Genomic DNA, 23,885 nt, shown 5'->3' with positions numbered 1-23,885 from the left:
AACACATGAAAAACACGTCAGATAAAATGCCATAATGTGTTGTAATATATATACTATGAAAATGTATTATTCACCTTTTTGCAGATGAGAAATGAGCTACACCACTCATTTCTGAGCACTTTTAAAGTTTAATAACAAACACACTACATCCTGTTTGTTTAATCTCTACTAAAGTTTAAGCGTAAAAACAATTTGCAGAATTTTGTCCGTCAGTCCCACTAGCTGTTCCGCCCCCATTTCCAGTCTTTGTGCTAAGATACACCAACCAGCAGAGGCTTCATCTCAGTTGACACACGTCGTAATTAGCAAAAACCTCCATATTTCCAAAAATGTCTCTTTTTTTAATAAAACACTTATGGGTTAAGGAAGGGGCATATTGGGCAGACGCCCGGGGTCAGTTGGGTGTCTGGCAAGACTCTATTGGAGGAAGTGACTGTTAATATTTCGTGTCTGACGTCATGTAGTTAAAAGATACAGAAAAAAATCTATGTGACTGTTTATATATTTACTTTGAACATCACCTGTCTGGGCCTTTCATTTACCACCAGACTGGGTTACACGCATTTTCCATAAATATTAAAACATCACAATCAACCCAAACAGTGAGTTGATTGTGGCCAGTTGGTGCAGGATCCACCGCTCTCAGTCTTGGAACTTACTTTTCCACACTACCAGATAAACCATGGCAGGAATGAGGCTCACAGGGATGAGCGTGAGGATGATCACCAGCGCCTGAGGAGCATCATCAATCAGGAGCTCCTCTTTGGTGCAGTTCTTGAAATAGCTGGAGTGGATGTTGATGAAGACATCTTCAATTTCAGGGTTTGGGTAATAGCAGCTAAGCAAATAACACAGACCTTCCAGGCAATTTGTCATTGCGAAGTAGGGTCTGTAACAGAGTATTGAAAACAATCATGTCTCGGCTTCTCAGATGTGAGCATTGGCTGCTTTTTGCTATTTTGTATCTTTGTAAATTAAGTATCCTGAGGATTTTTGACTGTTGGTCAATGTAAAGACATCACCTTAAGCTCTGGGAAATCATAGTGGGCTTTTTTAAAATGTTTTATTATTATAAGAAATTCATCATCAGGGCCATTTATTAGGAAACCATTAAACAGTTTTTGTCAACAGGGCGAACCCCTAGAGAAGCAACAATCTGCCCATAAAATCGAAGATTTTGGGTTTTATCACGAAATGACGATGACTGTTGTTGTGAAACTGAGCGCCTCACTTTTTTTAAATTGAAACTCTTCAGTTGGACCCTGAAACAGGGAAACTGTGAGGCACATCAAGCTGCTACAAAAACCGAGAGTTTAGTGGTAAAACTATTTCCTGCATGAACATTAACAGAGATAAAATGATTGAAGCTGTGGAGGGATGGGCCTGAGGCACCAGTGGTCAAATGTAAACCTGCTTTTATCCTGTCTTGATGATGGGTATTTCAAATTATTTTGGACCCGCTCTGCAAATCAACTGTCGACAGCTTTTGTGTTTACCTGTGTTTGTAAAGTCTCTATGTTTTTATGGTAAAAGCAGTGTGACGCTGTTTAGTTGCTGCAAAACACCCAAGTTAATGTTTCAAAGTGGTAAATAATCTGCATTACATTATAGTTGCTGTCCTCATTTTAAAAACCTCACAGTGTTTTCACTCTTTACCCTCGGACTGGCTCACACACATTTTCTTTAAATATGCCTCTTTTGAAGCACATTCTCTGTGAGTTGATTGCAGGTTTAACCGGTCTCGATCTCGAATCTTTCTTTTCCATTCTACCAGACAAACAAGAGTGGGGATGAGCACCAGCCCCTGAGGAGCATCATCAAGCAGGAGCTCATGTCATGTGCAGTTCTGGGAGTAGCTGGAGAGAATGTAGACTAAAATGTCTTGAATTCCTCTGCTTTGCATTTGCATCAAAGTGAATAAGGTCCACAAACCTGCTTTACAGGCTAAACAGGCTTTCTACTAATTTATGAATAATTTAATAAGAGTTTTTTCATGTTAACCAGATTCAGTGGTGTGTGTAGTGAAAAAAAACAAATCTTTGTAAAAGATTTACATTATCAAAGAGTAAGAGGTGATTTTCACACTGTGATAAGGTCTTTTTTTTTAACACAGCAATAACAAGAAAAACATTCACCCTGTATTTGAAAAATTTTGATTTTAGATTTTGCCTGTTATATCAAAAGTGAAAAGATGAGTGTGTTTTGAAATTTTGGGGCTAGTTATATTGAGTTTGTTTTTGTTTTGTTAAAAAACAAAGAAAATACTGACTATTATTTAAATTTGTGTAAATTTTAAGGCCTTTAAAAAATGTCCTTTAACTTTCTCCTCAGCTGGTAAATCGGGCGCATAGTTTCCTAAAAAGACAACGAAGTGAAACAGCGCCACCCTGGGCTATATAGTTGATGAGTCTCTGTTAATGTGTGGTCGAAGGTGGTATTGCAGTCTAAGCGTTCGGGTTATCACCTCAACTCAAGCAACTGAAGGCAATTTTAAAATTAAATTAAACGGTAACGTGGTTGCTTTTTCGCCACTGCGGAGCCGCAAACTGACTTTGGAAGAAGAAACTCAGGAGTGAACGATGAAGCAAAACGTTTAAACAAACAGAAGACAGTGAATGAAATTCGTTGGGGAGTGTTAGCTAACATAAGCTAGTTCTGCGGTGTTGCTAACAGTTAGCTTAGCTAACAACCGACAGCAGCGTTGGTACTGGACATTTTTGGATTTCTCCCAATTCACCGTAAAGACAGTGGACGTCTGCGCCAAATACCGTGAGTCTAACACTTATTTCATCGTCTCTTTCCCGAGCTTTAGAAGCTCCGCCGTGGCTGTTTGCTGTCATGTTACCTTACGGGGGTTGAGCTGCTTCTGAAACGTTTCTATTTGCCTCACGTTTCTTTTTCACTTTGTTCGATAGTTATTATGTTGCGTATAACACCGCAAAGAAATTAGAATTTTAAAATATGAGCACAATAAAATAAATTAATACACAGAATAGCAGTAAAATATCGGAAATTAAGGATATGCATTATCCTTACAATCTTTTTTTTTTTTTTTTTTTTTATGGCCGCAACCAACAATTATTTTTATTATTGATTAATCCAGCAGTTGTTTTCTGGATTAACCAAGAAGAATGGGGAATATTCTAATGCAGCTCAATCCTCCACAGTGGAATATTGTCTAGACAAACTAAACCCAGTGTTTTTCAGGTTTTGCTTCTTGAATTCTGCTTTTCTCAGGTGATCGCTTCCTAAATCATTTACCATTTATCTTCACAACACTTGATCGTTTCCTCCCAGTCCACTCATGCTTCATACCTTACTTTCTCGGCAGTGCGACTAATAACCTCAGTAGGTTGGATTTTTTTTAATTTTTTTTTTTAACTTGAACCATTCAACCCTGACCTCCCTTAAATGTGGTCATGTGTCTTTGTTTTGTAAAGAGCAGAACATGCTAATCCTCCAAATGTGCCCGTACTCATACTCCGTATGTCTTACCTGATAATATTTTCCATGACGCACCAGTTGTCTTTGCTTATTTTCTGCATTTCCTTGTGAAAATTCGCAACACAATAAACCTGACTGTTATTTTTCAGTTCATCCCGACTGCATGTTTTGGCTGAGAACCAATTTTCCCAGTCCTGAAAATTCTCTGAAAAGCAAAGGGGGGAAAAATACTTGATGTTCTCTCTTTAATGGGACTTTTAGCTGTACACCAAGTAATAGTACAGGAAAGTACAGGAAACTTAAGGGCACTGATAAAGATGGAGGTTTCCTTCCTCATGCAGAACAACTCACCATTATCCTCTGTGACGACAGATGTTTGATTTTTTTGCAGTTCATCCTCAACTTGTGTCTTTTTGTCTTTGTACAAACTGGATGTCATGTATTCTGGTTTCCTCGTAGCTGTAGTAAAAAGAAATATAAAATTTGAGCAATGTTTTAATATACAAATAAAGTAAACCCACACCTCCTAAAAAGAACAACATAGTCTAAAAATCCTCAGTTTGAAGTAATGTTAGCATTTGATGTTTCTCTTGCGTGATGGACTTTTAGAAACAAAAGGAAATGCATGTCACTTTAGACTGTGAAACTGGGACAGATATCATGTCATAGTTTTACTATATTTCATAGACCAAAAATTTTTGTAGCTGTAAAGAATTTCTTTTAAATTGACAAAATAAAAAAAAGTTATTTTTCATATATTAATCTGTACGTAGACCCTCAAATCTAACAAAACAAACTGCCCAGAATGTCTTTTAATGGAAGACAATTTTGAAGAAATCTCAGGAAGAGAAACAGAACAGGTTAAAACGGGTTCAATCTGTTTTCCCTAGTTTTATTTATTCTTTATTTGTGTCACTGCTACTCTGACATTTCACTGACAATTGCCCTGGATATATTTTCAAATACCAAAGTTAATACCCAGAGATTTCTGTTAGGTCTGCTCACGCTCAAGAGTGTGAAAGCAGTTAAGTTACATTTTGGTGAAACTACTTGGTTGCATTGCATGTGCATAAATGATCCACTGTGAGCCTGAACTCGCAAGATAAGCCGAATGGACAAAAAAACAAAAAAACACTTGGCCACAAACGAGCATAATAATAATTATCGAGGTTAGAGGTCAGTAAATCAGACACTTGTGTGACCATTTTGTCTACCTTAGGTAGAAACACTAGGTCAGACTATTTTATTGTATTTATTTAAAGTGATACTAAATGAAGGCAGCATCTTTGGCTTTAAAAGTTGTAATTATATATATATATATATATTTTCTCAGATGAATCCACTTTCTGTTCTAGATGCGACTGTGATTATTTCCAGCTTTTGTCATCATAAATTCAATTTTTTTGGGCTGGGTTGACCAGAAAAAGCAGTTTAAGCCATCACCTTCCGCTCTATTGGACATTTTTAGGCGAAATTGTTGTTTGAGAATGACAATGACTGTAGTCAATATAATTACTCAGAAAAGAAAAATATCTTACTGTTATACATTTGGGAGATGTCGAGTGTGTGGTTCCTCTCAGCTTTGCCTAACTGTTCCTCTGTCATGTTGGCGCTTTGTGATTCCATAACACCTGTAGACGTAGATTTACAAAAGTTCTTTAACAACGCATTTTAAAATAAAGATGGTCACATCAGCCTTTTATTTTCTGTTACTAAACCAAAAATCTCCCTTTTTCCTGCAAGTCCCACATCCAGGAAAAACAACAAACTCATGGAGACATGCAGCGAAAAAACAGGAAATGCCAAGAGCGTAAAGGACCGAAAGTTTGTGAAGTCAGATACGTACCATGAATGATAAGAACAGGGATGAGCAGGTAGGGGATCATGGTGGGCACTAACTTCCACGGCCGCTCTGTGAATTAAGGTATTACTTTGAATGTCAGATACTGGAAGCTGAGTGAGCAGGGAAATAAGCCCAACCCTCTTTATCTCAGATGTGCTGACTGTGTATGTGCTCAGATGTGTGTGATATCTTTCTAATACTATCACGGCCCTGTTAAATGAGCAAAATTGAATTTAAATGAGCAAATATTTTTCAGAAGCGATTTACATTTCTCAGTTTTACCTGCTGTTGGTTTATTGAGTAAGATACAAATGAGTTACAGGTTAAGATAAATGATTTGAGAATCTGGAACCAGAGAAACTTTGGCTTTTACTGATGCTTTATCAAATGACGTTGGGGCAAATATATCATGACTATAATGAGCATTATTACAGTGTCAAGACTGTTTTTTTAGTTAGATGGTGAATTTGTCAGTTAATTTCCAAAACCAGTGACCCTGATAAAAAGTCTCTGTTATTGTGATTCAATTCCACATTCACCCTCCCGTTGCTACAAATGCTGCTGAAAATAGTCCTCGACTGACGAAATGTTTTGTAGTTGGATCAAGGTCTGAGAGACCAGATCTGTTTTTGAAAAGGACAAAAACTATTTTGAATTGGGTTTTTTGGATTTTGACAGTAAAAAGGAGCTTGGAGCCACAGACAGAGTAAGGTATCAGAAAGTACTAAAATTCGGACTAGCACATTGCTGGCTTTGATATTTTCATGTGGTTTTGATGTGAGATAAATATTGAATTAGAACAGCTGTTTCCTTTGTTCAAGGTTCAGCGTGTTTTATGCCAATTAGACAAACTACAAATCATTTTTTATGTTTTATATGCTGCACAGATAAAGACTAAACATAAAAGATTTCTTTATATTTATGCATAAATGGATAAATCCAAACAGAAAGTCTAGGTATATAGGAATTTTTGTGCAGGGGTCCTCTGGAGTCAAAAAAGTTAAGTGTGTGTTTTGTGTCCTTAGCAGGAAGTTTAGTCCTAGCGAGCCTCTCCCATTGAAGAGCCTTCCTCTCTGCCTCTGTGGTGTTTCCATACCAGACAGTGATGCCAGTAGTGAGGGCGCTCTGTCGGCGCTCTGTCGGCGCTCTGTCGGCGCTCTGTCGGCGCTCTGTATGCCTGGGTGAGAGGGCGATGATTCAGCCCAGTTTTCCTAAGCTGCCTGATGAAGTGTAGTGGCTGCTGGGCTGTGTTCACTGTGGATGCTGTGTTCCTAGACCAGCTCAGGTCAGATGTCACCTGCAAGCCCAGGAACTTGTGGCTGTCAGCCCTCTCCACCTCCAGCCCTTTGATGGTCAGAGGCTGCAGGGGGGAGGGGTTCTTACTAAAGTCTATTATTGTTTCTTTTGTCTTGACGTGCTGTTGTTCTCACACTTCGTCCTTCTACCAACATAGACACAAGTTACTTTGTTAACATATGTCCAAATTGGAATGATCTGTCTTGATGATGGTGGTAATTTGAAAAGGAGGAGCAGCACGGCCAAGTGTCCTGTTTGAACTCAGTCGTATTTCCTCCTTCATTTAGCAGCAGTGATAGCGACTTCCTGAATGGAGCCATAATCAGGAAACAGGCAAAACGAGCCAGCCACACCTCAAACACAAGGTCACAACAAGCACTACATGTTTGTACTAAAGCTGTAATAATACAAACCACCATGTTTCCCTACATGTTAAGACCTCACATTGACTCACACTAAACTGAGGCAGAAGCTGGCATAAACGTGAGGGTAAGCATTTACCACAAACATTAAAGAAAAAAAACACAGCATTTTGATCTTTGTGGTTTTTAATTTTCAAGATGCCAGAGGTTCCTGTAATAGCATCTGTAGTCACCTCAGCTTACAGAAACAGGAAGCTGCCTGGCCTTCAGCGATTTGCTGTGTATTGAAACACATTTAAAGACGCTGTTGAGACTCAGAACCAGACCATTTAAATTGTATGATTAGACCTAACATGCATAATATCATATCATGGTTAGAAACTGTGGTCTAGGACAACATGGCTTCTGCTGTTGCGTAAAGAAACACTATGATACACAACAGTGACAGTTCTTCCTCGAAGGTGCAGCAAATTATAGTACAAATAATAAATAAAATACTAAATCAGAGCCGTTTGAAAATGATAAAACAGCCATCTCTCTTAAATTTTGTGCTACCTCCGACTCTCAACAAAGCTCTGCTAGAAAACCAGGTTACCATCTAATTTTCAGTATCGGTGTTTATGTGACATACATCAGCATCACCTCTGTTAACAGCAAGCAAACGTTACATCCTGGCTTTCTCTATTTTTATTATAATTTTTATTTTTTTGCTTCTCCTGCTAGAAAAACCCTTTAAAGCTGAATCTGTTAGCTAACAGTTTAGCAGCTGTTGATAGTTAATGTCGGAAGGTCCAGTCAGCTGTGGCTAACTAATGTTTCTTTACTGAATTAATCTGATGTGAGATCAACTTGCTGCTGAGTGTATCTGCTCTGATAGACAGTGGGGAAACAGACTAAACACTTTTATTTAATATTGGCTAGTGGCAGTGTAATGAGACCTGGACCAAAATCGACACCATATTTAAAGCTGTTGTGCAGTGGAGTTTATACACTGTGACTTATGATTGTATGATTATGAATTTATTTGTTTCTGTCCTCAAATACCTAAAAAAATATGTTGTTTCTCAAATGTGTTTGACCAAGCCAGGTGACGGCATAGTACACATATAAATGAGCAGGATTTTAAACCCTCATCCTCAATTTGAGTCAGAAAAACACTGTAAACCCATCTTTGAGTTTAAGTTTTGTATAAGTGAAGAATCTTTTTAAACCACTGCTTAGAGAAGAGACAGACACAGTTCTCTGTATAAAGGTTTTATTTCTATTAATTATATCAACATATTTTTTATCTTGGATCTGTTACACTTACTGTACATAAACCCAGTCATCACACATCCAGTTACAGTTGGATTCCTTCATTAATTAGGTCTATGAATAACACCTATCCATCATTGCATCTGTGTGAAAGAGGTGACAGACTGCAGTGTAACACAGATGAGGAGACAAAAACAACTCCTCACATTAACATGAAATAAGCCCGTCCACAGAGAGTGTACAAGTTACACTTATTAAGAAACCTACAACAGATTGTGCTTGAAATGGTATTTACAAGGAAAGGCATTTTGAAATAAATATTTCAAAAAGTCATATTAAAGGCTGAAAATGCAGGTTTTAACATCAGTACTGAAACCAATATTATTACCCAGTTCAAATGGTATGCAACTCTACCAATTACTCAGTAACTCAGCTTGACACCTTCCAAGAATACTTATTATTATTATTATTATTATTATTATTATTATTATTATTGTTATTATTATCAGTAGTATTAGTAGTAGGCCATTATTTCAGACCTTCAAAAATATGTTTTCTTATCTCAGATTACTTCCCCAAATTTGGATCAACCTCTCCCAAGTTCAGCTGTCTCATGCTTACTCAGCTCAACCCACAACCATTAGAAATAAAAACACACATATCTTCAGCGTATATCACTGTTGACTGTTCTGGTGTTGAAATTGTCAGATGGTTTTCCCCCCACTCTGCTAAATCCACTATATTCAAACAGACTCACTGTCCCTCTGTGTTTACACCTTCCACTTGTGGTGTTTCAGAATTACACAGTTAAACATTACAGCACACTTTTTTAAATGAAGAATCCTAATGATAAAATTCATTGTCTTGCCTCTTTTTTTCAGTTACCGCATTTAATGCTTCATGTGCAACAAAGACTATTCTGAAAGAAAATTGCTCCTAAAAATCTAAACAGAAATAAAAAATCGAACATTAATAATAATTTAATTCAAACTTATTGCCTTTTAATTACAGACTGTAGCTACTGCAGTGTTTTACAATAATGATTTTGGGAAAAAGTTGACCATGATTAGTTATTAGTCAGATCATCTGACTTCAAATCTGGCTTCTGCAAAAACAGGTTTTATTTTTAATAATACGCTAAACATACTTTTATTTTCCTCTTCTAGAAATACAGTATCTCTAAGAATCCTGCACTTACCATTTGGCAAAACCGGTTTCACTTGCCTACTTTATTCTACAGTAGTAAATAAATAATAAGGTAAAGAAGAAGGAGTTCACTCCGGTCAAACTCTGCCATGTACAGTTGCACAACAAGAAAACTGACTGTGAGTCATACAACAAAGGTCTGATACAATATGTATGATGCATTGTGTTATTCCTGAAAACGAGGTCAAAAATATTCTGGTGAATCAAACAAATAAATGCTTAATCTTATTTGGAGTCGCCAAAATAATTTATGTAGTGGAGCATATTCAGGTTGGTACATCTTAATTCAAAATTTGCTTCATATTGTTTAATATGGTTACCTTTCAGCTGAAAGGACTAGATTAATGAATTAGTTTAGATCAATTAATTAGTCAGTTGAGTTAAATTGAGGGTAGTAGTACATGTAGTTTTAATCATTTCTCAGAAATGCACAAATGTCTCTATTGTCATTTAAAAAAATATTGCTGCTTTCTTTAAATATGGTAGTACATTGAACATACTGGAACTTGAGGACGTTTAGATTAAAACAAACATTTGAACCTGTGCCGGCTTCTATAAACTGCCAGGTGGCTGTCTACCTACTTACATTTTAAACAAAATATTGCTGCTTTCTTTAAATATGGTAGTACATTGAACATACTGGAACTTGAGGAAGTTTAGATTAAAACAAACATTTGAACATGTGCCGGGTTCTATCTTTTTTTTTTTTTTTTTTTTTTTTTTTAACATTGCAATGTGTTGCAAACACCTCCAGATTATTTTTAAATTAGCAATATTAAAAGTACTATGAATAAGATCCATCTTAATTATAAATAAAACATATACATATTGGCCTTTTAAATTATTAATAAAATTGTACAGACCTATGAAGTATGCCTTATTAGGCATGCATAAACATTTTAAATAGCATCTTTAAAGAAAAACACATATTAACAATAATTGTTTGGGTAGTAACATTATGGTTAGTTTTTTTGTAATTGATTTTCTAATTAATTCTGGGGGCAGCTCTAGCTCACTTGGTAAAGGCAGTCATCCACGGACCACAGGGTCAGTGATTGGATCCCCGGTCCTGGCTATATGTCAAGGTGTCCCTGGGTGAGACACTGAACCCCTAACAGCCCACTCCCCTCCCCAGCTGTGCAGTGTCGGTCCAAGCCCGGTAGAAATTGGGGAGGGTTGCGTCAGGAAGGGCATCCGGCGTAAAAACTGTGCCAAATCAACATGCGGACAATGATCCGCTGTGACCCTGAACTCACGCGATAAGACGAAAGGGGGAAAAAAAATAAAATAAATTAATAATTAATTCTGAATTATTAAATAAAAATTGATTTTAAGTGGGAGGTGAATCCTTTTTAGAAAAAAGTAGCCATCAGGCCAACTAGCCAATCACTGTTCAACCTAAATGTTCAGAAGTTGAATAATAGGTCACTAGTTTCATATAAATTTGCAATAACCACATATACAAACAAGTACAGGAGCATAGAAGTGACAAGCCACAATGTTGATCCACAGATTGTCAACATCTGAACTCAGGTGTCATGATAAACTTTTCATCGTCAAAAACAATTCTAAGCAACCTTTGGTAGATTTTTTTTTTTTTTTTTTCCTTCCAAAATGTGTTGCAAACATTGTGGTTTGATGAGCTTCCTCATTAACGTCTCAGCAGTGATCAGAATACATATTTGCAGTATGAATTGGTGCAGAGAGGTTAACCAAACACTGGGCAAATTTAAATCTCCCAACACATACAAACACACTCGCACAGACTGATTTATTTTTCTCGTGCGCTGAACCCACTGTAACAAATTCAAATTTGATCAATGATTTTTTTGGAAAATGTATCAAATTCATATAATAACAGCTACTATATCTGTCTCTATATATCTGTGCAAAAGCTTTTGGTACTATTGAAGACATTTGACTAAGATGTTTTCAGTTGGTCGGTATCTAACAACTATCTATATATGACTGTAAAGGTAACTGCAGCTGTAATGCCAGTGATATAATCTTGTTTCATTATCTATTATTTGTTCCTTGTTTTTGTTTAGACGAGTAAATGGTGTGAACTACTTCCATAACACGCAGCATGTCAGCAAGTATGTGATGCCCATCTGCAGGTTTGACCTTTTAAAATGCATAAAAACATCAATAACAAAACCAAAACCGCTCAAAAATCAATTCTTAACAAAAAACAATACCAGATGCAATGAGTACCTGAACATTACAGATTAATCTGTAATAAAATACATTTTGTGGTTCAATATAAAGACATCTAACATTACTCTCCCGAGACATATTGGTTACGATAGGCCAGAGGTCCAGGATAGTTGTGCATAGGTGTTTATTTATGAAGCCATATACTCCAAGTTGGCCAGGTATTAAATACAGTGTACTTAGTTGATTTCAAAGTTAAGAGTAATACCAGACGGCAGATTAGGTCGTCTTTTAGGTTCCTCATTTTAATTGTCAACTAAGAACGACTGGTTTCCGGTGATATACATGTTGTTGCAAAAGCAACTGCAAAACAAAGTGAAGTTAATTAGCCTCAATTGGCCTTTCTAGTACTTTGTGAAGGTTTTTGCTGGTATTTCTGTGTAATGTTAAGCTTAAATGAAGTAGTTTGAGAAAAAAATAAATGCGAAGCCATTTTAATTAACCCTTAATTCTGTGAGTAATTTGTGGCAAACATGCAGAAATCAATACAAGAAGTAAAAATAATTAATGCAGCTCTGAATGAAAATAAATGTTGTGACAATGCGGAGGCTCAGACAAACGATGCCTGTGAATGTGGGCCATAATCAACGGTGGTCCCGTTAAATGTTAGTGTGTAACCTCAAAACCTTTCAAGGCAAGACTGTGCACTGGGTTTGGTACCGATCAGCAATCACACCCAGGAGTCTGTATATATTGTTAAACCTACAGCTTTGATGCTGTGAGGCTGCTCTGGGTGTCTCACAGAATTAAATCTGCTCTTAAGACAAATTGTGGATTCGTTGCAGAGGCATTGGCCAATGTATTCAATCAAATCAAATTCAATCACAAATTATTTAGTAGAAATAATAAGGAAAATGTTTATGCAGTTACAGTGTTTAATGGTGTTTGTAGCAATGAAAACGGATAAAAATCGTTTGACTGAAATGAAAATGACAGTGCTGCAAATGCATCAACAAAGTTTCAGAAACCAGTTTAAGGGTATGGCAAGGTCAGAAAGACGCTGTCAACACATGAGCTGGTTTCATTGGCTGGAGGTTTACCTCATAGCCTTGTGCCAGCTTCTCAAATCTCAAAAGACACAGAGACAGGAAGACTTGGGACATGCTTAACACCTCAAACAGCACAGGTAAGATTTCTAATAGAGGTTAGCAATTGTGGCATTCAGTATAATTTTTTATGTTTCTAGATTGGCAGATAAGTTGAGTAAGAGTTTTTAAGTAAGAGAAGATAAAAGCAGAAAGGTAAAGTAAAAATGTATAATAGGACATTTATTAACTAAGCTTAAAATGTTAATTTTTACATTTATTAGTCCCTCCATGAATTTGTGATTCTGAAATTGCAACAACTACTTCAAGCAAAATGATTTATTTCCAGTTGTGGCTATGATGTGTCAGATGTGTCAGATGTTTACATTTACATTCGGTAGCTAGATACCCTCACTAGTTCTCTATAAGCCTTAAAAGTGGTTAAATTCAAATAGCAACAGTTGAGTCATGACCTGCAGAAACTGAACTTGTAGAAACATTTTTTTTTTAATTTAGTTAGGAATTGATCTCAATTTTCCAGATGCACAAAACAGGTCTATATTAATAGGCTGAGTTTCTGGTTGCTGTTACCAGTCTCTGCTTGCGAAAAGCCACTTGTATGAAAATATGACTGCACTGTCATTTATCAGCTGCTCCTGTAAAAGAAGAAGTGAAACCGATGCTCACAAAAAGTGCATTTGCCTTCCCACATAAACAATGTGACACCGCCAGTGAACAAAAAAAACTTGTATCTATCTGGTGATTTCTCAAACACTGTGAGCCTGATTGTAAAGGAACAACTTTTTTTCTGATACCACGATAAAAAGAAAAAAGTTGTGAACTTCTCCTTTTTTTTTTAAAAAAAAAAAAAAAGAAAAACTGCCCCAAAATGCCTGAATAAAGCCAGTCTACTGTGCGAACTAATGCGCCAAGTGGTCTACTGCAGTCTGGTGTAGTTTTTCTGCCTCTCAAAATGTGTTAATGTAACAAATAAATACAAAAAAAGTGACAGTTTGGCTAGAAAAAAATATGATCGACAGGCGAATCTATCCGTGTTATCAATGATACAGAAGGTCGTAATTTAAAATAAGTGAAGACACAAAATTGTGAAAGTACACAGTGAATCTATTGTCAAATTCAGACTTCACATCGGAATCACCAGTAGTTTTAGGACTTGAATAAGACAATGAAATGTAAACAAAAACCCTAATTTAATTTTCGTTGTCTCACTTGAATGTTAGTGTTGTATCAGCCCTTGAAATTCTTGTGATATTGCCTGTGACTAAAAAAGAAGTCTGAAAAGTCTGAGTCAGACTATGAGTAGGCGTAGAAGTAGAACAGCATGCAGCATAGGGTTATTAGCAAAGCAGTTTATGTGAAAATAAATGGAACAATTGTTAATTATTATAATATTCGAAGCTTCACCTCTCCCCTCAACACACACACACACACACACACACACACACACACACACACAAAGGTGTCTTGTAGTTTGCGTTGCAGCACATAGAAAGTATAACCCTCCCACGCATTATCATTTGACAATATGTTTCCTTTTCCTTTCAGCTGCCTGAGATGTACGCCAGCAAATATTCTGTATTAGTTGGATTTATTTTCCCATTTTGTGCAACTTTAGGTTATTTCTGCAACATTGCCTAACGCGACCTTAATTTCATACACCATCAAATAAAATGTGATCAAGTCTACGTTTAACTGCGAATTGAATTGGTTCTCGGTTTGTTACTGTACAATAAGAGCAGAAAGTTACGCTAAAATTACATGTAGTCTCGTACTTTGTCAAGACCCAAACACTTATTTCCAAACTAAATGTTCAAAGTTTTGAGAATAGTTTTCCCGTTGACAGGAGCTAAACTTAGTTTGACGTTATTCTTGTTTTTAAAAAAAAAAAAAAAAAAAAAATATAAAGACATATTAGTTAAGTTGTTGCCTTTCAGACCCTGCACCACTTTAACAAATCTTTTCATATCTACCGTTCTCTTACCTTGCAGGGACAAGGCCTTAATGTTCGTCTTCGCCATCACATACAGAAGTTAATAAAAAAGATGCCCAAAGAAAAGCGCACAATGCAATACTGCGGGTAGCCAGCGCAGAGTTACACAGTGAAAGATAAAATGATTAAAGGTGGTTGTGGAACTTGTCTATAAAGGCTGTTAGCACGCGACACTGACTGATCTGTAGACCTTCCACCTACCCACGATTTCCCCTGTGCCAACGTCCTGATGCCCTTGTCACGCAATCTGGTGTTAAATGAGTAAAATATCACAGATGCTTACTGAAACTGAGGAACATAGCTGCAGATCTCTCACTTTCAACTTGATTGTAGAGCAGTTGGCATTTCCTGATATCGTGACATGAGATAGTGTTCTTTCCAAAATCAAATGGGCAGGTGTCTAGAAGTACACTGCAAGGTATGGAACAATATCAGTCCTCACGCAAGCTGGCATCCCCTTGTCATTTTGAAGAATCCCACAATGACTCATAATAATCATTTCTAAGCTGGTATTTGACCCAAGCTGACAGGTTTCAGTCATTTGTGTAGGTGAAGGGATTTTTTATTTCTTATTTTTTAAGTTGCTTAGTATTTTAGCTTTATACTTCAGTATGTTTCAGTTAGACTGTATTACATGTACACACATATGCTTCTGCTTGTAAATATATTAGACAGTCTGTGTCTTAGAGTTGCCTGCATTTGGTGGCAATAGAGAGGTTCTTAAACAATACACCAAGCTCCTGGTGCAGCTAGAAAAATGTCAGTAGAATTCTAACTCTGGGGGTCTTGGTTTAAAAAAAAAAAAAAAAAATGGGGATCTGGAAGTCAAAGTTTGAAAGCTACAACTATTGCTTACACATTTAGAATGTTAGTTTTTATAACAGTTGATTGTAAAATGTAAAAAATTGACCTGAAAATTGCAGAAGTGGTTTTATTTTAGTCACAGAATTTTTTAAAAACCTCTTTCTCATTGCAAGACAAGTAATTTGCTCGTTTTCATTTTTTCCCCATCAGCAATGGATGAAATCCATGTCAACCTTAGTGACTATTTGGAATTATTAAATACAACAAACGCCAGCGATTTTGATTTTGACTCTGACGTGTGTGATCCTGATGAAGAGGAGATCACAATCAAAATATTCCAAACCTGCGCTTTTTGCCTGATCTTCCTGCTGGGTGTGGTGGGAAACTGCCTGGTGATTGCCACCTTTGCTCTCTACCGCCGCCAAAGGCTTCGTTCCATGACTGACGTGTTCCTGTTCCACCTGGCAGTGGCTGACCTCCTCCTGCTACTCACACTGCCGTTACAGGCCGTTGACACTTACCAGGGTTGGATCTTCCCAGTCGCTCTCTGCAAGGTCACGCGTACATCCTATGCTGTCAACACCTACAGTGGCTTGTTGTTGCTGGCCTGCATCAGTGTCGACCGTTACATGGTGGTGGCACGAGCCCAGGAGATGCTCAGGTTGCGCAATGAGATATTAACAGCTGGGAAAGTAGCTGCAATCGTCGTGTGGCTTGTCGCAGTGCTTCTCAGCCTGCCTGAAATCGTTTTCTCTGGGGTGTCGGGAAACGACGATCAAGCCTACTGCGGTATGCAAATAAAGGGAAGGGTCAAAATGGCCACTAATGGAGCAATCATTGGTGTTTTCTGCCTGTCCTTCCTGATTATGGTGACATGCTACTCTTTGATTGCTCAAGTGCTGTGGGAAGGCAGCGCACACCGGCGTGGGAAGCAGTGGCATCGGCAGCGTACCCTGAAGCTAATGGTGGCTCTGGTGCTGGTTTTCCTGGTATTCCAGCTGCCCTACACCGTGGTGCTGTCTCGTAAAATAGGGGGGCAGTTCTGTGGTCCTCTGTTGGAGTACATTACCTGCACTTTGGCGTATACCCGCTGTTGCCTGAACCCCATTCTGTACGCCCTTGTGGGCGTGCGCTTCCGTACTGACGTGCTGAAGCTCATTTATGACTTAGGGTGTCCATGTGGGGTGTACGTGAGTCCACAGAGAGCAAGCAGCTCATTCATCTCCCCTTCATCTCCTGCTCTCACCGTGCTGTCAGCTTGCTCTCCAACAGCCCCTGAACGTAGTTACTCCAGCAGTGAAACAGGGCCTCACACCAAGTTTTCCTTTTCAGGAACCAAGTGATGGCATGGACTTGCTGGCCGCGTGGCCTTGTTTAGCCTTGTCTAGATACACTGCAATACTTCGTGTACAAGTACTATAAAGAAGCAGTGAACAGAATGTTCATAAGCAGTTGCAAATAAATGCATATTATGAGTGGGAAGGGTATCATTTACATTTACCTTTTATTATTAAATGCCGTATGCTCTGCCTTTCTTTTTTGTAAATCTAATGTATTCTATCTATCTATCTATAAAACATTTAACACATTTAAAAAGTTAATTTAGTCATTAAATTAAATATAGGTAGGGATTCTTGCTTAACAGAGAACAAAAAGTCTATTGAATTATCTATGAATTTATCTAACAATTTTTAATTTAATGATTAAATTAACTTTTTTTTTTTTTGACATTCTTCACGTACACTGCCCTGCAAAGCCAAACAGCACACGGATTATAAAGAATATTTAATGTCTCTGCTTTGTCTGTTAAGCAGATGGTCTCTAATTATCTAATAATAGATAATCAACAGGAATCAGGAATTAATATCAGATAAACTTAAACTGCCCAAATTCAAAAAAATAAATAAAAATACACAGAATAGGCTTTATTATATATGGGCATTGTATATTTATGTTATTTGGTAGAATTATTATTATTATTATTATTATTATTATTATTATTATTATTGGTGCATTCATGTATAAATTGTTGCAGGGGACAGAGAGCTGGTATATGGGCCTGATATTTTATTTTATGTTTTGTATAAACTGACTATATTACATATATCTGTAAAAAATGTTTTACCCAAACTTTTTCCTTAATCATCCGAGATTCCCTTCTGTCCTTCATCAGGTTGTTCGGAGGATGTCAACATAAAATTTGCCCCATTCATGAGCCCCTACTGTGACTGGCTGGAGAAAATGACCTACTTAGCAACTGCTGGAGATGTAGTGAACATCCATACATATCTCTGATTTAAAGTGCAATGAGTTAACATAATTTAAAGATAGTTTAGAACAGATATATAGTTACTGCATTGTGGTGTTGCTTCGCAGTTATCTTCTCATGTCATCTCAGTCGGTAGAACATAATAGATTTCTGTTCACTTATCTTTTATTTGAAGTTGTTATATAAATCAGAATATATCAGATAAAGCAAAATTCAGACAGGACCAAGTAACCAATTCCGTCCTGACCTGCAGTGCTCTTACGTTTTAAATACTCGTTGCTGTTTTGTCTTTTACTCAACAGGTATTGAGCTTTGAACTTTTATCGCATTGTTGCTGTGGGCGAACACAGTCACGGCAGCATTATTTGCTCAGAAGGTGTTTGAGCTATCAGATGACAAAAAGCAGATGTTCCAGAGACACTTCAGCTTTTGATGCATCATTACAGAATTTCTCAACTTTAACCACAATGTCATTTGCAAGCCAACCGTATCATGCTTTTATTTCAAGGAACTGAAATTCAGTGAAATGTGTTGCTGTGGACAATAGCGCTTAATGTTAAGCAACGTTTTTACGGTCAAAATAAATCCCCTCATGGTCGGCCGAGTTCCTGGGGTTTCAAATAAAAGGCAGCTAAGCCGTTTTTCCCCTGCTCTGACGATTAGTTTTCTTATACAAAGAATCAAGTGTTTGTTTTTTCACTTAGTTTTCTCTGCTAGGAACACAGACGTGAGTACATATGTACACGTTGTATATATTACAATACTTCAACAATGTGTCATTTGGCTATTTGCCGTACAACTATTGGTCAAACCCTGAGCTATGGAGCAATTGAAAGTACGGTACAAAGAATGTGTTGATCACTGAGTATTGAAGTCCTTATCTCACATGACGATGTTGCAGTAAGTACAATTGACTTTACCTTTTAGTATGTAGAAGTCTAGTGTCAGTTAAAATACTTTGTTTTGATGTACATTCACTTGCTTCAGTAAATAAACTTTGATTTAGATAATGCACAGCTTTGAGACCTCTGTTCACTCATTACATGTACAACACTATTGCATTATTACCTGACCTTTAACCGGCTAGAAATTTGCTTGATTTGTTGTATTGCCTCTCTCAGACCCCTGTGCTACTACACCAACAAACACATTACCACATGAAAGCCAGCATCACGAGCACGAGCTGCGTGTGTTAACTTTTGATGAAAGCTTTTCTTAAATGTGTTGCATGTTTAAGATTGAGCTGTGCTTTATGAAAACCCTTTAGGTTAAGCCGTGTACTTGATAGAGCCTTAAATGTGGGACTTAAGTGTTAGTGTGTCAAAGTGCACTCTCGTCTAAATGCATGTTTTGCAGAAAGACCGTAGTGTTTGTGCCCAGTTGCTCTCTGTCAGTCAGTACTGCAGCCTGCACTTAAACAAGTTTGTGTGAAGGCAACTAACTGGTGGAACTGATAATTACAGATTAATTACAGATGAGACGGCTGCGCTTTATTGTCTGTTATTTGATTAAACACCCCATCTGTCTATGGACTGTGAACAACACTGTCCAAGAGCTCTGCTGGTTTGCAAGTCCGGTTTTGTCCAAAAGCACATTAAGCAGCACATTGTGTTTGTCATAAATTGCAACGGATGATCATCTGACTCGCAAACTTTTGCTTTGGATAAAAGCATTTGCCAAATGATGGGGGTTCATATACATTTTGCCACTGTGCCACAGAAATGTGGCGAATTGTGACATTTGGGGAAGCTGCAACCAGCAAATGTATGAATTTTTTTTCTTTTTTTTTTTCTCAAAACAAACTGACTTAAGCAACTTTCAAACTAGATGCAGGCTAACGTCATTTTTACTAATTGTTGTAGCACTGTCATTTGTAAATAAGAAAAATATAAAATGAAATGTGAAGTTTAACTTTTAGGATCATCGGCTTTCAAAAATAATTTTTTCAAAGCAGGGCATGAGTTAACCAAATCTTCATTTTTGATCTTAGTTTGTAAACAAAACAACAGAAGCGCAGCATTTGTTCGAGTAACAAAATGCTTTAGGAAACTGTGCAGCGCTCTGTTCAGCTGTACTGACATGTTGTGAGCACTAGATGTCAGCCTAAACAGACGCTGCTGAAGCGCCTGCAGGACGCAATGTTGGTGTATCAACAAATACCTTTACTTTATGATTGAGACACAACAGCAGAATTTTTTGACTTGCAGTATGAACTCAGTTAATCAATGCACACGCCTACAGTTTGTTTGGCTGTTTAAATGAAGAGAGAGTAAAATCTCAGCTGCCTTCTAGCTTGTGTTGCACATGATACATTACTTTAAAGCATTTGTTTAAAGTTTGTTTGCTGTGACTGCAAATGAATTGTTTATTAGAGGGGAAGGTGATATTTCCAAGTAAGATGCTTGACCAAAATTAAAAAATCTTTACTTTAGAAAAGGAGGAAATCGTCATTTGTTTTGCTTTCTTGTAGCAGCTTCGCATCACGGTGGATGCATGAGCATACATGTATGAACAAGACTATTCTCTAAATTATTAGTCATTATATTGATTAAGTCAAGACATGTTGGATGTGAAGTCCAGGCTCTGGTGTGACAGTCATGCAGTTTGCACCATCTGACCCCTGACGCTCTCCTGGTGACTGTGGTGCAGCCCATGAACATAAAGCACTATCTGTACAGACTGGGAGCCCTTCATGCGATTCACTGGGAAAGTGGCTTATTAATGCACAAGTCTGAGACCATATAGAACATCTGTGATGAGTAATCAGGATGTTAAGGATTTAGGAAAAACAAGAAAATTGCAAGCCATTTAAAGCAGGTTCAACTTAATTCCCCTGCTGCCTCACGTTTTTGAGGCAGGTGGGGAAACGTTACGAATGGAGATACAATGGTTCTTTGTGTATGTTTTGAGGTAACAACCCTTATTTTTTATTTATTTATGTATTTTTAACAAAATGTCCCAAGCTATTCCTGCTAATGTTTATCGATTTAAAAACTTAATCTAACAAGTTGACTAAAGTAAAGTCAAAACATCTCACATCAGAACAACTCGTGTTTATAAGTTCTTAAAATAAAAACTAGACTTTCAAAGTTGAGTTAACAAAACTGGCATAGTTGCATTTCGTTAATAAATGATATAAACTTATTCCACTTGATTTCTCTATGTTTTACAGTGAAGCTTTCAAATGTAAAACTAGAACAAATGATTCAAATTTTGCACGACTAGGTCAGAATCAAATTTTAGCAATAAGTGGTATCGACCACGCTAATCCCACCATGGCCTGTTAGAAGCCTCACAGCGGTTGTCATCCTCACATTGAGTTAAAAAATGACTGTGTAAACTCGGTGATCGTCCTCCACTGGCTGTGTTACGCTTCACTGCATAAGCACGTGGCTCACGTCCATGTGCTGCTGACCACGTGTGACCAGACATACAGGTATCAGTGTGATGCCCATCATTTATTAACAGCTGCTTCCACCTTCCCGTAACACTCCAGTCTGTAGCTAACAACTCGCTCGCTGACCTTTCTGACAGAGAGCTTATGTCACTGCTGTTACACAACGTATGACTCTGATTAATCGGGTAATCCAGCCACATTACAACAGTGGTTTGTTAGGATGCAGGGCGTTAGGTGGGTTTGTGGTGGTATGACTGAGGCTTTGGTCACAGGGGCTTCTGGGTGTGTGAGCTGCTAACGTTCAGCAGCTTGTTATCTTAAGAAAGAGGATGATTGTAAAACACCTGCTGCTTTCATTCACACTTTGGTGAAATGAAATCTCATGTCTGGTTGGTTCTGTGAAGTTAAAGACTGATAACAATAACTTTTGGCAGTAATTTTAGTTTGAAATGTTTAGTTTGAATTTCAAACGACCCAGGGAGACTAGTTACCTACTAGTAATAAATATTTCACATTCAATGCATTTGTGTCATTGTACATTGTAAATCTTAGAGGCAGCTACCGTCACATTATATTTTGACTTGTAGGAAATAATTAATTTAATACTAACATTAACCATATCGGCCTTCTAGTGATGTTTTCCACTAAGCCACAACAAAAAGAATCTGCTTTTACACATTAACGTTCACTTAGGTTAATAACTCTGTAACATCCTCTCTCAGCGTTTTTATGCAAACCAAACAGACACAACCCTAACTTTCAAAAATGATCTTTCCATACTCAACTGTGGTCACAGATACGGTTTTATAGGGAACAGAAATGAAACCAGATTATCTTTTCAATTGACCTGATGAGAACAACTTATGTGTCAATATGACAATGTATTAATTACAGTGATGCAGATTTTGTCTGACTAAGTAATATAGTAAAGGTTCCCAACTTTTTAAATAACACACTGTGACCCAGGAGCCGTTAACACATGCTTTAGCATCGGTTGCTGTACGGCTGTGTAGTTCCACTTGCCCCGTAAAGTTTCACTTTTTGTCAGCATTAGTAAGATTATTTTGGTTAGTTAACTGTAACTGTTCCATTTCTGTTTGTGGGAACTTTGACTGGCACCGGTTAAGATGTCAACATGTCAGTTGGCATCGTTCTTTGGGGTCTGATGCTTTCATTGCTGTTTCAGTAGCAGCTTCAGCTTGTCAACAAGCTGCTCCTGCTCTTTGTCCACCCACTGTCCACCCAGTGTCCACCTCAGCCACCTTATGACTCAGTTTCTGTAAACGCTGCACTTCAATCCTTCAAAAAATACCCGACATAGAAACGTTGTCCATCCAGTGATTGGATCCTATAAAACAGCATTCTGGTTGCAGTTTAGTTACTTGAAAAATTAGACAGTAATGAATTTTTATTATTTGCTCAAATTGTATTTTGATATTGTGAGTTTCTGTATTTTAACACTACATGTTTGTTCTGTTTGCCCGTGTTAAGAAAGCAAAGGCCATCGTCTCACCTGGTTCAATATACAGTTGTGTTAAGAGTCCTGACTCTTAAAGTTTAAAAGTTTAAAAAGAGACGTTCTCTATCTAAAGAGAAGAGACCTAAACACATTTGGTAAATTCAGTTACAATTTTGCAAAGAATCATGTACAAGTCTCTGTGCAAATGTCTATGAAGGACCCCAGTTTGCTTCTGTGTATCCTGGTACAGCTGCAACGACTGGTTAATAAACAGGTCGACTGAAAATTGATCATCAATCCTAGATAAGAAAGCTTACTCATTTCTCATATGTGGGAGGTTTTTCATCCTGCATTAATATTGTAGTAAACAGATTTTGAAAGTGTTTCCGTCAGGCATAATAACAGAAGATTGTCTACATGTATGTTGCTGTACATCCAGGAAAATCATCTTCATGCTGCCAACAAAAAATATCACACTGATCTTTTTTTTTTTTTTTTTTTTTTTTTGAACATTTTGCTGGTCATTCAGTATATTTTCTATTTGAATAATAAACAAATTTTTGTTTCTGCACATGCATCATATCATAGTGTTATGGGACAACTTTAAAAATTGTTGTTTTTGCCAAGAAATCCCACAGGACACTAGATATGAGTAAGTTACTCAAACTGGAGGAAATGAAGCTTTTGTCTGAGACTTTTCAGCAGCAAATCCATCCATCCATCCATGTGGCTCCCTGCTGAATATGAACTTTATCAGTATTTCAAAATCCATGGTAATGAAGCAAAAACATGTGACCCAGTGTTTCAGTGTCACTCACAGATATGTGTGTCCTGTGTCCACAGTCCCACAGTTGTGATTATATCACCGGCCAGTGTCTACAGTAACACATATCACACTATAGAATACATACAATACAAAATAAGTTATAAAAATAATAAATTAAATTAACAAAACACTTTGTTTTGAACGGCTGTTTTGAAGTTGTGGCAGATTATATTTAACACTAACAACTGATCTGTTAATTCAAAAACTAATGACCCTGTTGATTAGAAATAAAGTCATCAGTTACAGATGTTTAATTGTTGGTTTTGTGTTTTAAATAAATAAAATCAAATCAGCAGACAAATCATTTAAACTGTTGAATGTTTGCATGAACTGTACAGAAGCTTTCTGCAGGTTTACTTGCCTTCTTTAATCCACAAGCTGCATCTCCGTTCTCTCATTAAGTGGAGCCTGTGTGTGGAGGCATTAGGACCCAGAGAGCTCATGTCTCTATGTGCTCTGCTATTGGAAATAACTA

The 23,885-nt window shown here is 37.3% G+C and overlaps 3 protein-coding genes across 4 annotated transcripts in view; 2 read left to right on the top strand and 1 right to left on the bottom strand.

The window, feature by feature from the left end:
* Window positions 1–91: 91 nt before the first annotated feature.
* Window positions 92–14,704, bottom strand: LOC137105996 (receptor activity-modifying protein 3-like). 2 transcript variants are annotated; one of them, XM_067488943.1, is made up of 6 exons: window positions 14,647–14,704; window positions 5,291–5,356; window positions 4,983–5,075; window positions 3,796–3,903; window positions 3,496–3,649; window positions 92–889 (listed from the first exon to the last, which is right to left on the bottom strand). In XM_067488943.1, exons 1-6 carry the CDS (start codon window positions 14,681–14,683, stop codon window positions 643–645), a joined length of 705 nt encoding a protein of 234 aa, XP_067345044.1. In that variant the 5' UTR covers window positions 14,684–14,704; the 3' UTR covers window positions 92–642. The 2 variants fall into 2 exon arrangements, with proteins under 2 accessions (XP_067345044.1, XP_067345045.1); XM_067488944.1 differs by lacking the exon at window positions 14,647–14,704 and adding an exon at window positions 6,384–6,515.
* Window positions 12,586–16,802, top strand: ccr10 (chemokine (C-C motif) receptor 10). The gene is made up of 2 exons (XM_067488939.1): window positions 12,586–12,745; window positions 15,670–16,802. The coding sequence occupies exons 1-2, from the start codon at window positions 12,721–12,723 to the stop codon at window positions 16,800–16,802; spliced, it is 1,158 nt and encodes a 385-aa protein (XP_067345040.1). The 5' UTR covers window positions 12,586–12,720.
* A 1,689-nt stretch (window positions 16,803–18,491) lies between these two features.
* Window positions 18,492–23,885, top strand: part of fmnl1b (formin-like 1b) — a 39,338-nt gene continuing 33,944 nt past the window's right edge. Inside the window, exon 1 of the mRNA XM_067488937.1 lies at window positions 18,492–18,628. The gene's annotated coding sequence lies outside the window, so the exon portion shown is untranslated. The remainder of the gene's footprint in view (window positions 18,629–23,885) is intronic.

Source organism: Channa argus, chromosome 20, assembly GCF_033026475.1.
Source record: "Channa argus isolate prfri chromosome 20, Channa argus male v1.0, whole genome shotgun sequence".
Lineage (NCBI taxonomy): Eukaryota > Metazoa > Chordata > Actinopteri > Anabantiformes > Channidae > Channa > Channa argus.
Note: the sequence above shows the minus strand (reverse complement) of the source record. Positions and strands in the feature narration are given on the sequence as shown.

What these genes read in the sequence shown, in the direction of transcription:
- LOC137105996 (XM_067488943.1), bottom strand. Translation starts at nt 14,683, where the DNA reads ATGGCGAAGACGAACATTAAGGCCTTGTCCCTGCAAG. An exon ending in CATCTCCCAAATGTATAACA is followed by an intron (nt 3,904 to 4,982) that starts GTAAGATATTTT and finishes TTTTTACTACAG; the next exon opens with CTACGAGGAAACCAGAATAC. An exon ending in TGTCGTCACAGAGGATAATG is followed by an intron (nt 3,650 to 3,795) that starts GTGAGTTGTTCT and finishes TTTGCTTTTCAG; the next exon opens with AGAATTTTCAGGACTGGGAA.
- ccr10 (XM_067488939.1), top strand. Translation starts at nt 12,721, where the DNA reads ATGCTTAACACCTCAAACAGCACAG. An exon ending in TAACACCTCAAACAGCACAG is followed by an intron (nt 12,746 to 15,669) that starts GTAAGATTTCTA and finishes TTTCCCCATCAG; the next exon opens with CAATGGATGAAATCCATGTC.